The 18183-nt window shown below is 45.6% G+C and overlaps 1 protein-coding gene across 2 annotated transcripts in view; it reads right to left on the bottom strand.

The window, feature by feature from the left end:
- The window catches only part of RAD18 (RAD18 E3 ubiquitin protein ligase), a 113680-nt gene extending 110416 nt beyond the window's left edge, over positions 1-3264 (bottom strand). Inside the window, exon 1 of one of the 2 annotated variants that reach the window (XM_036030858.1) lies at positions 3112-3264. In XM_036030858.1, coding sequence (XP_035886751.1) covers positions 3112-3162 — 51 coding nt within the window. In that variant the 5' untranslated portion in view covers positions 3163-3264. The remainder of the gene's footprint in view (positions 1-3111) is intronic. The other variant, XM_028518897.2, reaches the window with a different exon arrangement.
- Positions 3265-18183: the final 14919 nt, after the last annotated feature.

Below are 18183 nucleotides of genomic sequence, written 5' to 3'. Positions count from 1 at the left end.
CTATGTAGTTGAATCCATAGCAATCCTACAAAGTCTATAGCATCTGTACCCCAGTTTTATAGACTAAGACTACAGAGCTTAAAAGCAGTTGGATCAAACGCAAGAAATTGACTCCAAAGTGACCCCAAATTTTAAATGCATATACTCACTGCGGATACGTGCTGCACGAGCACGCACGTGCTCAACGAAGGAAATGAGAGAAAGCGTCAAACAGTGGTTATCTTGGGATGATAGGGTCTTGGGCAACTTTCACTTACTCCTTTCTCTCACCCTGAATTTTAATTTTTTCTACTATATCCACATACATTTATAAACTGTCAAAGCTAGGAATTTTTGTTATGGTTAAACCAGGGAAAAAACATTGAAATAACAAAAATCTTCCATTACTTTTTAAGATTTATTTATTTTTAGAGAGAAGAGGAAGGGAGGGAGAAAGATGGAGAGAAACATCAATGTGAGAGAGAAACATCACTCAGCTGCCACTGAGGACTGAATCCGTGACCCAGGCACATGCCCTGACCGGAATGAAGTGACCTTTTGTTGTGCAGAACAACGCCCATCAAACTGAGCCACATCCATTATTTTGCATGATAAGCTACCACTGACACAAAAGGCAAGAGGATTGTGTTGAGAATCAATTAAGAGCAGAGGCAGAGGTAGAAGCCCGAGTCCTGGCATCTACGTCTTGTACTTTCTTCAGTGTAACCATTCTCTTCTGGTGGAGGAGTGGTTCTGACCCATCTGCTGAGCGAGATCTGTGTAAGGTGACACCACAGCTGATGAGCTGTAACATTCTCGAATGAATTTCCAGTCAGGCCATTTCAAGACAGTCATGCATGCCAACACAGGCTTGTCGACCCAAACAGGGAGTGGTCAGGTGGGCACCCCAGGATTTCTTTAACTTAGAGAGAGTGCAAGGGAGAAGGAGGGAATGGGTGAAAAGACAATAATGAAAGCACAAGTTCTTAAGTTTTGGGGGGTCACAGATTCCTTTAATACAATGGATGAAAACTATGGACTCTCTTCTCATATGAGCATACAGACAAAAATTTTATAAATAATTCAGACACCAAAGTCTTTCCATGGCCACTAGATTAAGAACCATGGATCTGGGGTCAGATTTCCATATAAGAAAGAGCTTCAAACAGAGCTACTTCTAGGAGCAACTAAATAAGGATCCGGCAGAAGTAAGGCCTGCTTGTGTGGCTGGTAGGGTAATAACATGGTGTCACAGTTTAGTTTTCATTTGAACATTTCACCTAAAATGTCATATGGTGTGCTTGAGTGTGATATTGTTATGTTACAGAATTACATGCTTATGATTTTGTAATAAAAGATTTTGTCATAAAAAGGGGTGTTATTTGTGTCAGCCCCTGCATTTGTTCCTGGAGGAATTCAAGCAAACACCAGATAAGAAGTTGGCAGAATACATTATAAAAGGGATTAAAACAGTGGATGGGGCTGGCTTTCCAACCTTATGATTTCATGATTCTAATATGGGTTCAATCAGCTCTATCACTGAACACTCACTCTCTGGTGCTGGACCCTCCGTTTAGTGCTGTGGTGAGACATCAAAGCCACAGAAGACATGGAACCTGCCTCTAAAGAACACTGTGGGAGTTGTAAGAATATATAAAATATGCTTCGATCTACAAACAGGTAGCTTTATAAATTACAGAGTTTTCACTTCCTTTATCCAATTCAATCTTCACAACAACAAATAAAAAGGAGTTGAAAAGTTAACATATGTTACATACTAATAATAAGATATATCAATTGAATGCTTACCTTCCAGATACCTTCAATCAATTGGCAAATAATTTCTGAGCACCCACCATGTGCCACACATTGTGTTAAGTACAGTAAGTCAGACAGGATCCCTGTCCACACATGTCAACTTGTTTAACCAACCCTATACAGTTTCTCTTTGCTTCCAGTTTAGAGTCAAGGAAATTCAGGCTCAGAGCTTTAGTAACTCACTCAAGGTCACCCAGGTAAATGAGAGGCAGAGACCAGATTCAACCTGCGATCATCAATGCTCTTCTCCAATGCCAAGGACACCACAACTTCAAAACCATGGCTTTCCTCGATCTGTTCCACAGTGTCAGCTGTCACCATTGGGCTCTCTCTCTCAAGTCCCCAAGAACTACAGATGACACTGATGATGTCAGGAAGAATAAGGTCTCATGATTACTTTAACTTTCCACAAGTTCCCTTCCCTTAATCCTCAAAGTCAGCCTTTTTAGTCAGTGGGACAGAGACCATAATCCCCAAGCTAACAAAACTGAGGAAGAGAATGAGAAGGTGATCTTGTCCACAAAACTGAAATGATCACATTGCAAGGAGAAAAAACAAGCAACTGATTTTTAGCACAGGAAAATGTATTTGCTCTTCACCAAATACAGCTGGAATACAGGGCTCACTGCTACTGTTAACTGGAAACCGAAACGCCTTGCCAAAAACCAAAGTAGCCTCAAAGTCAATGTTATTTAAACGAAGTAATTCAATTAAGTGAAAGGCTGGCTAGTGCTGAGACTTTAAACAAAGAGAGTTCTGATCTTTTTGTTTAAAAGGGAGACATGCACAACTGTTAAGAGTTAGGACAGTTAAGGAGAGCAAACCAGCACTTGGCTTACTGAGGATAGTTAGAACAAATAAAACAGAATGTAAAGGAAACCTATGCTTCCCTAAGTGATCAAATAAATGCTTTTTGATGCAAGGTCTACCCGAAATCATGTCCAGTGACATTCTGGGAAATCCTCAACTAATGTGCTGCGAGCGTTTACATAATGCTTAGCACACAGTAAACCCTGAGAAAGGGTTAGTTGTCCCCGTCGTTTTCACCGTTCACAGTAACTTTTTTCTCGAGGTCACTGTTGTCGTTGTGGCTAAACTGCAGAGTAGCCGGTTCAGTAAGACCGCCAGCCTCAGTTCACCATAAGGGGCCAAGGCCCCAGGAAACTGCGGCCCAGAGACACGCGGATGGTAACTTGCAGAGCTGAGCCGGGGGCACCCGGGGCCAAGCTGGCCGCCGCCGCCGCCAGGTCCTCTGAGGGCGGGGCCGGTTTCCCACAGATACCTGGGCATCCCCAACCTCCCTGAAGCACTCACCTTCAAGACTTCCAGGCCCGGAGGCCACCGAGGTTCGACTAGAGAGTTCATGGCTACTCCTGGGGGCTCCACTGCCCACTGACCTCCCGCGCTCCACTGCCACTCGAAATTCCCCGCGCTACTGCGTTACCGCCGCAGTCCGCGACGCGCGGGCTGCGTGCGCGGTGCCTGCCGGGAATTGTAGTACGTGGGCAGAGCGCAGCCAAAGATGCTATTACTGCGCACGCGCCAGACGTGTTCACCTTTTGTAGCAAAAGTCAAGCGGTTAAAGGTCCACATCCGGTTTTGTATCAGACCTTTAATAAACAAGTGCATGTTGAATGTTGGGAAAAGACAGCCAGGTATCAAACCAAATCCATACGTTACCAAATCTTTCAAGGTCTAGGCTAATGTCTTCTTTAAGTTGCCCTCCCTGATTGCTATAATCATCTGTCCTGGCCCTGAGCAGAGGTTTTCATATCTATTATTTCATTTAATCCTATCACGATGTTGGGAGGTAGGCATTATCATTGTCAGTTTACATAAAAGGAATCTTCTGCTCAAAAAATTGAGCCCTGGTTGGTGTGGTTCAGTGGGTTGTATGCCGGCATGTGAACCAGAGGGTTGCTGGTTGGATTCCCAGTCAGGGCACATGTCTGGATTGTGGGCCAGGTCCCCAGTTGGGGAGGGGGTTAGGAAGATGTGCAAGAAGAAACCCATCATATATCTCTCACATATGGATATTTCTCTCCCTCACTTTCCCTCTCTCTGAAAATAAATGAACAAAATCTTTTTAAAAATTGAATAGGGCTTTCTTGAGTCACAGAGTATCATTGCCCAAATTATACAAACAGGGCCTCAGGACTTTAAAGGCGTGCTTTTCTTTTATTAAATTAAAATTTTAATATAAAGTTCTCCCCTTTCTTAACCACCTTAACTTTGTGTAGCTTTCCAGATATTTCCTATGCAGATACATAGATAAGGTTTTATTCCACAAATATTATATTAAATGCATAGCTCTGCCAACTTGAGTTTTTCTGTTTGTTTACTTAACCATACTCATACATCTTGAGACCTCTGGATGTTAATACATAGAGCTTTACTTCATTTTTTTTAATGGCTATTTAGTGCATAACATAGATACACCACAATTTCTTTTGTCTACTCCCATACTGAGGGACGTTTAGGTTGTTTCCAATTTTTCACTATTGCAAAGACTTGCAGAAAGCACACTTACAAATCTTGGCACACTTGAGCCAAAACATCTGATGGGTGACTTCCTGTAGATAAAACTACCAGGTTAATTTGTTGATACTTTTAAACTGTGCTAGCTAGCACTATGTGGTTTTCCAAAAAGGCTGTACCAATACATTTACACTCTCACTTAGTGTCAGAGTACCTATTATCCAAATACAAAGAGCTGACCAGCAAAGCACCCAGCCTGTCTGCTCAACTCAGCACTCACCCATTGCCCTAGGTGGGTCTCCACTGTGTGAGGTCTCATGGGCAGCAAGTCAACACAGTTATGCTGCCCAGGGCACCTTGCCATTGCCACCCAGCATGATCCATGCATTCATTCATTCAACAGATGTTTTTCTAAGTGCTGACCATTGGCACTCACTCTTCCTTATGAAGCAGGCAGAGGTGGCGGTGTTATTGCCATTTTATAGACAAAGACACTGAGGCTCAGAGAGGTTAAGGTTCCCTTCTTTTGGCCTTTCTTCATAAGGAGCCTGTGGCCCCTGAACCAGACCTGCACTCAACTGATTTTTCCCAAACACTCATTGGGCAATAATAATAATAATATGAATAGCAGTTGGACAAAGGACTTTAATATCCATTATAATAATAGCTGACATTTATTAAGCACTTGCATTGTTCTAGGTATTTTTATCCATATTGACTTATTTCAGACCCACTCCAACCAAATCAGAAAAGAGAAGTAAATGGGAAACTCATTTAGTGCACTCTGCTGTTAAGTGAAAGAAGGAGGATTTGAACTTGGGTAGTCAGTCTGGCTTAAGAGTCTACATTAACCACTACAGAATAGTCTCATAAGGTCCTCATTATGAGAAGTATTCCCATTTTATAGACGTGGTCTTTGAGTCTCAGAGAGGCAAAGAAACTCATTCAAGATCACACAGTTTGTCAGTGGCAATGTCCAGCCTTGAACCTAGGTCTTTTAACCCCAAACCAGAAAGGATCACCCATCGACATTTTATCAAGGAATAGTTGAGCAGACAAGGCAGCAAGGCAGAAGTCTGAGGATCCCAGGATGCTGAACCTAGTGGGGTTTCAACAGGGAGGTGGGGAAGGGCAGGGAAGGATAGAGGTTGCAGTGGGTTTGTATCCACCAATCAGAAAAAAGTATGCAAATGAACTCCTGGCTGAGTCCAGTGGTTTTGGATACCTAGATCTGGATGCTGTGATAGTGGGGTGGGTTTAGAGAGACAAAGGTATTGGGACAAAGACCAGTTCCCCCACCTGAGTGCACCAGTAGTTGTTCCTTTATGGTCCTAGTTATTTACAGAGTAATTAGGTTTAACGTGACAAAGGGATAGTAGATGAGAGAAGAGAAGAAAAGAAAAAAATGGGAAAGGAAAGAGAGAGAAGAAGGGAAGGAAATGTACTCTTCCCCTTCAATCATGAAGACAGATTTGGGAGCAGGCATCCGTTGTTGGTCTGAAGGTCCAGAGTCCTCTCCCTGAGTCTGGATAGCCTCCAGAGCAGCATTCAATCCTATTCACCTCTGAGTTCCTGCCACCAGCTGCCTAGTGAGACTGAATGAATGAGTGAATCGCCAGAATAAACCCACATTTCTATAAATCTTTTCCTCCCAGGTTGAGCAGCTCTGTTCCTTTAACGCCCACTCAAGTGCACCTTGGACCTGGGAAGCAAAGTCACAGGGCACAAGCAGGTCTGAAGGCCCCCCTTGAGTCAGAGCAAGGCACCTGTCTTGCCTCCCCTGTGGTATTTATCCACCCTGGGAGCCAATCTCTTCTAACAAGCTGCTGTTTCCACGGATATTGTCCCTCTGTTAAATCAATAAAGAGACCGCACTTCCTTATTCCGGAGTAAAAACAAAATGTTCCACATCGAAAAAGCGGTCCAGTGCTCAGTGGAGTCTCGCATAGCACTTAGTGTGAAGGGAGGGTCCGGGAGAGGGCCACCAGGCAAAGTACAGGATGCCAAGGAAATTTTAATTTCACATAAGTAGCAAACATTTTTTAACATAAGTAGATCCCAAATATTGTACATGACATATTTGTATTAAGATTTATTCCGATTATCTGAAATTCAAATTTAACTGAGTGTTTATTTGCCAAATCTGATGACCCCAATCAGGGAAACATGCTCCCAGCTGAGCAAAGGGCCTGGCTTCACTGCACCTGGAGGAATTCCAGGGCCCTGAGCTCCTTTCCAGGGTCTCCCTTCCTCTCTGGCCTCCATTCTCTCTTCCTCTGGGACCCATCCTCATTCTTGTCATGGGAGGGAGGCTCAGGCCTTATCTCCTCTTCTCTCCTGTCCTTCTTCCCTCCACTCTTGCCTCTGTTTTAATAAATGTTTATTGAGTTGCTATCCACCCGTGCCAGGTACTGGAGTACAAAGGTGACTGAGGGAGTCCTAGTCCCTGCTGTCAGGGAGCTGACACCCTGGGTGGAGGATGAGGCCAGGACAGAAACAAGCCAGGATGTTAAGAAATTGAATAGCTAATTTAATATAATGGTAAGCAATGTGAAAACAAAACAGGATGTTGTGCTAGAGAAGGGAAAACACTATCAACTGGATGATCTGGGAAGACCTCTCCGAGAAGGTGATGGTTGTGCTAGGACCCAACTGATAAGGTAGAGGCAACCCTGCAAAGACCTGGGGATGATAAAGAATTTGGATAGTAATCCATGAAGACTCTGGCAATTTACTGAATCTCTGTGCCTCAGTTTTCTCATCTGTAAAATGGGGATGATAACAGTATTTATCTTATAGAGATATTCTAAGAATTAAATGAGTTATTGTAAATAAAGTTTTTAGAACAGTGCCTGGCACCTAACAAACACAGTGTGTCAGCTGTCATTATTATAATGCTGCTATTAGCACGGGAGAAGCCCTTGGAGTGTTTTAGGTGTGTGTGTGTCAGGGGAGGGGGCATGATCTGATTTACATTTTCAAAATGTCACCCTCTCTGCTGGGTGAAGAAGGGATTTTAGGACTTCCAGCCAAGATGGAGGCAAAGGTAGACACACTGTGCCTCCACGCACAACCAAAAGAAGAACAACAACAATTTAAAAACAAAAAACAACCAGAACTGACACAAAACTGAACTGTATGGAAGTCCAACAACCAAGGAGTTAAAGAAGACATATTCGTCCAGACTGGTAGGAGGGGCTGAGACAGGCAGTCAGGTAGAGAGGACTCTCAGCATGGCAGCTGGTGGACCCAGCAAGATGATGGGTTGTGGACCCGGCAGTCCCACATTTGCGTGCAGATAAACTGGGAGAAAGAACTGGGGAGCTGAATGGACTATGCAACCCAGGGCCCCAGAACAGGGAAATAAAGCCTCAAACCACTGATTCAAAACACCTGTGGGGGTTAAGGCAGCGAAAGAAACTCTCAGCCTCACAGGAGAGTTCATTGGAGAAACCCACAGGGTCCTAGAACGTGCACAGGCCCACCCACCAGGAATCAGCACCAGAAGGGCTCAATTTGATTGTAGGAAGTGGGGGAAGTGACTGAAATCTAGCAGAGGGCGGAACAAGTGCCATTGTTCCTTTTTGGACCCCTTCCCCACAAAGAGCCTCACAACGCAGTGACATGGGTTGCCCCACCCAGGGAACACCTAAGGCTCCACCCCTCACTACATAACAGGTGCATCAAGACAAAAAAAAAAAAATAACTCAAACAGAAGAAGAGATCAAAGCTCCAGAAAAAATACAACTAAGCAATGAAGAGATAGCCAACCTATCAGACGCACAGTTCAAAACACTGGTAATCAGAATGCTCACAGAATTGGTTGAATTGGTCACAAATTAGATGAAAAAGTGAAGGCTATGCTAAGTGAAATGAAGGAAAATGCACAAGGACCCAATAGTGATAGGAAAGAAACTGGGACTCAAATCAACAGTGCAGACCAGAAGGAAGAAAGAAACATATAATCAGAAAAGAATGAAGAAACAAGAATTCAAAAAAATGAGGAGAGGCTTAGGAACCTCCAGGACATCTTTAAACATTCCAACATCTGAATTATAGGGGTACCAAAAGGAGAAGAGGAAGAGCAACAAGTGGAAAAGTTTGAACAAATAATAAAGGAGAACTTCCCCAATCTGGCAAAAGAAATAAACTTCCAGGAAGTCCAGGAAGCTCAGAGAGTCCCAAAGAAGTTGAACCCAAGCAGGAACACACCAAGGTACATCATAATTAGATTAGCCAAGATTAAAATGAAGGAGAGAATCCTAGAAGCAGCAAGAGATAAGGAGACAGTCACCTACAAAGGAGTTCCCATCAGACTGTCAGCTGATTTCTCAAAAGAGACCTTGCAGGCAAGAAGGGGCTGGAAAGAAGTATTCCAAGTCGTGAAAGGCAAGGACCGACATCCAAGATTGCTCTATCCACCAAAGCTTTCATTTAGAATGGAAGGGTAGATAAAGTGCTTCTCAGATAAGGCCAAGTTAAAGGATTTCATCATCACCAAGCCCTAATTATATGAAATGTTAAAGGGACTTATCTAAGAAAAAGAAAATTTAAAAAATATGAACAGTAAAATGACAACAAACTCACAATTATTAACAACCACACCTAAAGCAAAACCAAAAACAAACTATGTAAACAACTAGAACAGGAACAGAACCACAGAAATGGAGATCACATGAAGGGTTATCAACAGGGGAGTAGGAGGGGGAGAGATGGGGAAAAGGTACAGAGAATAAGTAGCATAGATGGTAGGTAGAAAATAGGAAGGGGTAGGGTAAGAATAGTATAGGAAATGTAGAAGCCAAAGAACTTATGTGTACAACCCATGGACATGAACTAAAGGGGGGGAATGTGAGTGGGAGGGGGTGTGCAGGGTGGAGGGAAGTGAAGGGGGGGAATGGGACAACTGTAATAGCATAATCAAAAAAATATATTTTTTTAAAGAAAAGGGATTTCAGTGGAGAAAAAGTAGCAGTGCCAACCAGGGAGCAATGAAAGTAGTCTGGGGCCAGATGGGCAGTGGTCAGGAGGAAGTAGACTGCCAGGGGCCTCATGCTTACTTCGGACTTGCTGGTAAGGCCTTGATTTGCCCTTATTCCAGGCCCATCCTAATTTCTCCTAGACAAGCACCTGTCTGGTTCTCACTGGTCCCTGTCACCTGGAGCCCCAGTGTCAGGGTTAGTTGATATTGACAGACTGTGTCCATCACCTGCTCTACTGGGCTTTTGTTGGGAACTACCCTGCCGGATTTCAGAAGCTGTAACCTCCCATGGCTAAGGCTGAGTAAGAGACCTTAGGACCATAAACCACTAAGGAGATAAAACTTATCCTCCCAGCAGGGACGCCGCCTCTGCCTCCTTAACTTCACCCTGTTTGGCCCCGATCAAATGACTGGTTAGCCCATGATGAGTAAGATTCTTCAAGGGAGGGATGACCTAAGACAGGCACAGTTGTAAAGGGGCCATCGGGGAAGGACTTGGGGGTCTATAGAAAGGGGGTGATGGACCGTCACCCCTCGGCTTTGTCATATCTTGAGTTCTCATTCTATCTGTAAAACGTCTCCTAATCTCTTGGCTCCCTGCAACCCCTACCTGCTTTAAGCCTAAAACAATGCTGGAGGTGGGTGTGGCCCTGTGCTGGAATGGGTGGGTTTTCTGTAGGTAATCAGGCCTAAAAAGAATGCATTAAATCCTGTGAAACCTGCTTTGCTAAAAATACCCTCAATTTAAATGATAAGGGTTCAAGCATGAAATGAGTTTGTTTCCCAAAGTTTTATAGCCCTTTAGCTAATTGAGCCTGACTCAGAATAAGCCCTCAGAGTTCTTTGAATGTTATCTATTGTTTGATCATTACTGCCTGAGAATGATTGATGAGCTTTACCTGTATTCCTGTGCAAATGGAACCCAATAAAAGCCCATTGAGGAACAGGCTCAAAGCTCTTCCCCTTTGAGAGATGGGCCACCTTTCCTCCCCAAGTAGATCGTGTCTTGGGAGAATTATTCTTATCTGTGACAGTTGGGGTGGGGGGGCGAGGGGCTATGCTGGACAAAGGTCCCCCACAGGCTATTAGATTACCACCTCTGGGAGCTTCTTGCTGAGACTGGTTACAGATCCGGCACCGCAGCCTCTTCTCAGCAGGGGTCCCAACCCCTCCCACTGATGCTTTCAACAAATGTTTACTGAGAAATTACTATATGCCCAGGCAGGGGCAACAGGCAGTAAACTAGACAAAGAATATCCATTCAAATCAATATCTACAGATGAGAAGAGCTTTGTGATCAGAGAGGAGGAACTTTTAATAAAGGGAGATGTATTATTTTGTATTCCTGTTTGTTTGTTTTTTGTATTTGCACCCAATGACACACCCACTGATTTATTTTGTTGGGGTGAAGAAGCAGAAAGAGAAAAAACATTAATGTGAGAGAGAAATATCAGTTGTCTCCTGCATGTGCCCCTGACCTGGGACCAAACCTGTAACCCAGGCATGTGCCCTGACTGGGAATCAAACCTGCCACCCTTTGGTCCATGGGATGATGCTCCAAAAAACTAAGCCACACCAGCCAGGGCAGTCTAGATTCACTTAGTTGCAAGTGTTGAGTTAGCCAACACAAAATGGCCTAATTAAAACAAACAAAGAAAAAAGGGTATGGATCAGCTCATGTAAGAGTCCAGAAGTAGGTATCCTGGTGTGGCTGATTCAGGTGTCATCAGATTGGTCTCTTTTCCTTCCTCTCAGTCTCTGTTTCTTAGTGCCTTATATCTGCTTTCCTTAGTGCTGGCGTAATGCTCCAGCAGTGCCCCCCACACATATGCACGGTGGCAAACATGGCCTGCAGAAGACCCAGGCCTACATTCTACTAGCACAGCTGCCTTAGCAAAAAGACAGCACCTCATTCTCAGCAGTCTCCAGTACAAGTGCCAGGGCTGAATCTCATTGGCCAGAATTGGGTCACATGTGCCATCCTTGAGCTAATCACTGTGCTTCAGATTGTCTAGGTCTTTGTTTGGGGGTAAGGGTGGATGCCCCAAATGAACATTGGAGTTCTGTATATAGTAAGAGAGATAATAAATACCTATAAACATGCAGATTGCAAATTCTTCCCCCATCTATATCCACACTTCTTTATGATCTGAGCCCTTTCATCATGAGGTAGATTTATTTCTTCACTCTTTGAATCTAAAGCTGGGCTAGGTCATGTGATTTGCTTTGGCTAATGTGACATTAACAAAGGTGATGCAAACAGAGGGATGGAAAGTGCCTGAGCACTGGAGCTTGCCCTGTCTCCCGCTGCTCTTGGTAACCACCTAACCACCACCATGTCAACAAACCCTAACTATCCTCCTGGATGATGAGAGACAGCTGGCCAAGTCATTTTCACCACCCTGCTGACACTGGGCCACCTGCAAGATATGTGAGTGAGGCCATCCCAGACCATCCAGCTCCAGCCAGACAGGGTTACCACAGAAAGCTCAGCCAGCCCTGACCAGAAAACTGCTCAACACACCCATAGGACATGGTTAATAATATATGTTGATTATCTTCAGCCACCAAATTTGGGGGTGCTCTGCTACAGTGATCAAAAACCACAGTGACCCTCCACAGGAGTCTTCTGCCTGCCTGGAGCTGGCTTAGGGGCCCCCAGATCCAGGATTGCTGGAGCCCCTGGCCTGATGATCCCTCCTCTCCCCCATAGGAATCTTTTCCTGCTCACTTTGACCCCAGTACATGTCTGTACTCTGCCTCCGATCTCGTGCTGGACTTTATGGGTGCCAGGGGCAGGACAGCCCTCTTGTGAAGAGCAACCTGTATGCAGTTCTCCTTGTTTCTGTGGGCTCCCAGGCATTTCTCCTTACAAGGAGGCCACCATCCACCCGGAAGGAATTGAAGGGTGTACAGCTGAGTCCCATGCCACGAAACCTCTACCATCTGTCATGGTGCCTGGACATGCCTCCCCAAAAGCTGTTTAGACCCCCAGAGCCCCCTTGGAGAGTTAAACGTTCCTCTGGGGTTGCTAAAGCAGATCACACTTTTCTGTCACAGTGCAAACACACTGTATGGCAACCACCTAGTCTCCCTGACTAGACCCTCTGTGTCCTAGCTCAGCTGTGAGTGTAGTAGGGGCCCAACAAGTGCTCACTGGGCAGGTCACCTGAAAAGATACCGAATGATGTGTGGCCCTGGGTCTCTGGGGTCCTGGGACACAGGGAGGCCTAGGGCTAGGGGGGCAAATCAGTGAACCCTGGGAAGGAGACAGTGGAAATCACCAAGACAGAATCCTCACCAACCAGCATGGTCTCTCGTGACTAAGGGGACAGGATGCAGAGTCACACAAACCTCGGTTTCCCACCATGCTTTTCCGCTTCCTATGGGGCCTGGGTTAAGTCGCTCACATTTCAGAACCTCAGTTTCCACTTCTGTAAGATAAGAATAATAATGCCTGCCCTTGAGGGTTGTTATAATGAATACACTTTTAAATGTTGGGAAGCACACAATGAGTGTTTGGCTTTGGCAGTAGGAGTAATAGTTATCATTATAAATGTTATTATCACAAGTACGCAGTGTTAACCAGAGGGCAGAGAGGTGAAGAGCTCTAGCTCTGAAGTCAGACTGCCTGTGTTTGGGCTGCAGCCCCACCACCTAGAAGTGCATGGACTGGGGCCCCCACGAAAAGGAACTGGGGCTCCTTGGACACATGGCTGATTTTAAGCCTGGGGCAGATTGGGTGGAAGATGAGCCTGGAGTCTCTTATTGTGCCCAAAATGAGGAAGTTTTCAAAAGTAAGAGACAGCTCCAAGTCACTCCCACTGACTTCAGTCAGCATCAAAAGGCTATTGATTGCAACTGATTGAACCACATGGAATATTTTTAAATCCAGGAATTTATAATGAGTCTCAGCAGAAAAAAGGAAATCTTTCATTTGCTGCCACTGGAGGTACTCATTGTATCAGCTTATCACTCTGAAAGTTGATAAAGAAGGGGAAAGAATTAACCAATTACTGTTCCCTTCCAAAAAAGAACAGTACTTTAGGGAAATATTAGCCCTTGTTGATAAGAATTTGAGCACATAAATGTAGAAGAAATGATAAAATTAGAAAACCACTACTTTGCATCTTCTAACGAAATATTGCTGCAGGCAGTGATCACCAATGGGGAGTGGTTCTTGGGGAAGTATATGTTCACCAGCTCATCAAGCTGCACTTTCGTTTCTGCTCACAGGGAAAATGCAGCTTTTTAATGCAGGAGAGATGAGTGTGACCCCACCTGAACCTAGTGGTCGGTCTCATCCTCTCTAACAGTGGGAGTGAACAGCGGGCCCCTCCTGATGTGATGCAGTATGAAGTACGCGTCATCTAGGGAGCGTTCTTGCCAAAAGTGGTGCAACTGAATCTAATCAAGTGCTCAGATCCAACTCCAGTTCATGACACATACATGGAGGACAGCACCCAGGGAGCCAACAGCGCAAGGAAGCCACCCGGAGAATTCAGACCACGGGGCCCGGTGCTGGGAAACGAACCAGAGCTCTGGGACAGGCCATGAGGCCATGAGGTCTGCAATAAAGGAGATTTTAGGTGCATAACCTTGTTACAGCCTTTTTTGGGTCCTGATTGGAACAAACCAATCTTTTACAGACATTTTGGGGAACAGTCAATGAAATTTGAATATAAATTAGGCATGACATTATACTGATAAATTACTACTAATTCTATTAGGTATGATAATGGTATTGTCATGTAGAAAAATGTCATTTTTAAAGATGTGTGCTGATGTATTTCAGGGTAACATGTCATGATGTCAGAACTTTACTTTGAAATTTTAAAAAGATAAATCACCTGGCTGGTGTAGCTCAGTGGATTGAGCGTGGGCTGTGAACCAAAGCATTGCAGGTTCAATTCCCAGTCAGGGCACAGGCCTGGGTTGCAGGCCACGGCCCCCAGCAACCACACATTGATGTTTCTCTCTCTCTCTCTCTTTCTCCCTCCCTTTTCTTTCTAAAATAAATAAATAAATAAATAAATAAAATCTTTAAAGAAAAGATAAATCAAATTTGGACAATGTAAATAATTGTTTAAAATATATGCTAGACATAATGGGTTAGTTTTATGCTATTCTCTGTATTTTCTGTAAGTGTGAAATTTTCACAATAACAATTGGAGATAGCTCATCCCACCTGCCATTTTACAAACGGCCACTTGAGGACAGCAGAGTATCAGACTGGCTGTGAGCCCAAACTTGGAAGAAGAAATGCAAAAGAGCAATCATCCATTTCTTCTCCTTTTTAAAAAATCCTCACCTGATGATACATCCATTGATTTTTACAGAGAGAAGAAAGGAGAGAACAAGAGAGAGAAACATCGATGTGAGAGAGATACATCAGTTGGTTGCCTCTTGGGCGCCCGGACAGGGGATTGAACCCACAACCTCCGCAGGTGCCCTGACACAGGATGAGTGCTCCAACCAACTGGGCCACACCCTTGGCCAGGGCCCCACTCAGTCTTTATTCATTTATTTCCTTCCATCCTTGCATGTGACTTCCTAACGGGCCCTAGACTGGGCCTATGGAGGACAAAGGGTCAAATTAACCCCTGCTCCTGCCATACTGTAAATAGCGTGTGGGGGTCAGGAAGGGGGAGGCAGCAGGAGTCTGTCTTGGAGGGCTGGGTCCGTGCAGACAGAGGTCTCCCTATGTCTGACATCACTGGAGTGGAGACCTTGGCTGGGCATATCAGGAACAAAGAAATTAGTATGGGGGTGGGGTGAGGGTAGGGACCTGCTACTTGTGTGAGTTGACTCTTTAACATGCATTCAGATTTACACCCTTATAGGAGACCGTTCTGTGTGGAGTGGGCCCAGCTCCCGCTCGGAAAGGCCGGTGGAAATCAAGGTCCAGTACATAGGACCCACTCCCACGGATAGGTTCTCCCATGGGGAATCAGGCCTGCATTGTACCTGGGCCACTTTGAGACTTGCTTTTTGCTAAAACTCCCTCACCCTGAATTGAGGCAGCAAAGGTTTACTGCATATCTTTAAAATAACTTCCTAAAATCTATGCTAAACCTCCCAAGAATGAGTGTAACCAGTTCAACCACTTTTCCATTCACATTTACAAATATCCTTCTTTTTTTATGTAATTAGCAACATCCTCTCCTTTGTTTTCTGTAAAAGGTAACCACCTAAAGCAAACCTGTGCATAGTAAATGAGGACCGTCCTCAATGTAATGTGCCCAGAAAAGCAACAAAAGCTTGTCGAGTCAAGGGTTGGGGCGCTCTCCCCTCAAGAGAGTGGCTATGCCATCCCTTTTCCTCCACAGGACTCGGTAGTGCATATGAATTTGTCTCATATCTTATCCACCATGCCTCGGACACTGTGGGCTGATGTCTGAATTACACGCTTATCAACTGTGTGATCTTGGAAAAGTCACTTTACTTCTCTGAACCTCATGGGGCTTATACTATATAGCTTTTCTGTTGAAAAAAAAAAAAGAGAGAGAGGTGGAGAGACAGAGCTTGTTGGCATTGTTGGAACAGCTGGATCATCCTTTCTGGATTCTGTTTTATTTTCATTCAGATGGAGCAAAAATTATTCCTTTCCTTTAAGCCAGGCTGATTGGGGTTTTGAGGTCTGACAATGCACCCTGTACAGCATGACATAAAGTGGAAAGGGCCAAGCGATTTATCAGGGCATCGAAGACCTGTGAGCACTGGTCTAGGCTCAGTGAAAGAACAGGCATCTGAAGAAGGAAAATCTCATTCCACAGATGACAGGACTGCAAGTGCTTACAAGGAAGGTCTGCCGTTCTGCTCCCCGTGTGGGCCAGTGATCCCCATATTGGGAAGCATTCAAATAAGCCCTCGGGGGATGACGTGGGGGATGTGTGGGTGTGGGGGTGAAGCACAGCTAGAAATCCAGAAACACAACGGGGGGCGGTGCTCGAGGCCCAATAATAAAATTCCTCCATCTCCTTTGTCAGACCTCAGGTACAGAGAAGCAGGTACCTTATAATCCAGGGTTCATGGCACTGCATCATAGCCCCCCCCCCCCAATATGGCATTTAAATCCTCAATCACTACTCAAGCCCTCCATCGTTAAAAAGCAGCTGTAATCTAGAAGCCAGAGATGATTTTTTTAATAACAATAAACAGGATTGGGTCATGCCCTTAGGAAAATCCTTCAAGGGCTTCTCATTGCTCTGAATAAATTCTCACTGTGGCTCAAGGAGGTGCTACATATGCCTCCCCCTTGCCAGCCTGTGTCCACCTCTCTCGCCCCCAGGATCCAGCCCCACCAACCTTCTTCAGTCTCACACACCAAGCTCTTTCTCACCCCGAGGCCCTGAGGTAGGAAGCCCCCGGTGGGTTCCAGGACAGGACGGCTTAGGTGGAGAATTGATGAGGATGGAGAGGAGATAAGCTGGCTGAGATGGGCAGGGGCAGAGTCCTGGGTGGGATGCTTTGTGGGCCACAGTGAAGGGCCCAGAAATCTGATTCCAGGCCCCTTGGGATGGCTGAGGAAGGTTGCAGGTGAGCCCAGTGCTGGTTCTGTAAGACAGCCTTCCTTTATCCTTTGCTTCTTGACTCCCAGACTGGACTTCCTGTGGTGGCTGCAAAGGCCTGGGGATCTCTTACCCCCTCTCTGTCCCCTCTTACAGTCCTTTATTTAAACACAGCCTCCCCTCAGCACCCAAAGGAAAGCAGTCACTGCTGCTGTCCATCCCTCCCCAGCCCCCCAACCCCCTACCCGTGGTCCCCATCCTTCTCCTCAACCTTCCACAGGGAGAGCTCTTCCAAGGCCTCTCCAGGGGCAGGTCCCCAGCGTGCACTGAGGCAGTAGTGGAGCCATCTCTAGGCTTCTCCAGGGAATTGTTCCATATAAGCTGCTCACTCATGCCAGAGGCAGGATGGCTTGGGAGAGCACGGGATCCACCCTGGTTTCCTTGTTTGAAGCTGAGCAGCAGCAAGCAGCAGCAGACCACCCAGCCCCACCTCAGCTGCCCTGTGCCTAGCACACGGTCCGAGAGGGAGGTATCTTAGGTCAAACAAACCCAGACTGGTGAAGCTTACAGTTCCTCGCTGTTCTCTGCTCCAAATCAGGCCCAGGGGCCCATTGGGTTCTCAAGCCTGGGAGAGGATAGCAAAGACCTGGCTTGGGAGGCAGTCTAAGGGGAAACCCCAGCTGCACCTTCCTAGCAGTGTGTCCTTTGGCAAGTTACCTAACTGCTGTATGCTGTTTCCTCCTGCATAAGGTGAGAAGACCTACGTTAAGGGGTGGGGGGGTTGGTTGAGAGGATTGGTGAGTTAGCTTTTACATGTGAAAGGGCTCACAAGAATGCCTGGAACACAGCAAGCACTCAAATCACGTTGGCTATTATTACTCTTTCCTCTTTTTCTATTTGATTGCAAGAAACAGAAAGCCACTCACCTTGCACCCAGTCAGGGCGCTGAGTGTCAGGCCTCCCAAAGAGGAAGAGGCTTTAGGACAGGTGCACAGTGTGGGGACCTGGAATTAGCAACAGGCCTCCCCAGAGCATCAAGTGGCTACGGTGGGAATAGCAGATTCCCCAACACTGGCAGAGACCTTGTTCTCTCTGCAAAGGAGCCTGTGCACAAAGACCCACCAGACAGTTCATCAGAAAGGCCCTGGAGTTTTCCTTGACGGTGGCAGGCAGCAAGCAAGCTACCCTAATCGTGGGACCCTGCCACCAGTCCCAGTGCACTCAGCATGCTCAGTGACAGGCAGTGCTGCAAACTTGTGAACAGCAGGACTTTGGAGTCAGACAGACAGACTGGGTTCAAATTCCAGCTCCTTCACTTCCTAGCTTAACCTTGGGTGAGCCACGTAATTTCTCAGACCTCAGTTTCCTCATCTGCAGAACAGGATTTAAGAAGGGTTCTTACCATCAATAGCTGTT

Source organism: Phyllostomus discolor, chromosome 7, assembly GCF_004126475.2.
Source record: "Phyllostomus discolor isolate MPI-MPIP mPhyDis1 chromosome 7, mPhyDis1.pri.v3, whole genome shotgun sequence".
Lineage (NCBI taxonomy): Eukaryota > Metazoa > Chordata > Mammalia > Chiroptera > Phyllostomidae > Phyllostomus > Phyllostomus discolor.
Note: the sequence above shows the minus strand (reverse complement) of the source record. Positions and strands in the feature narration are given on the sequence as shown.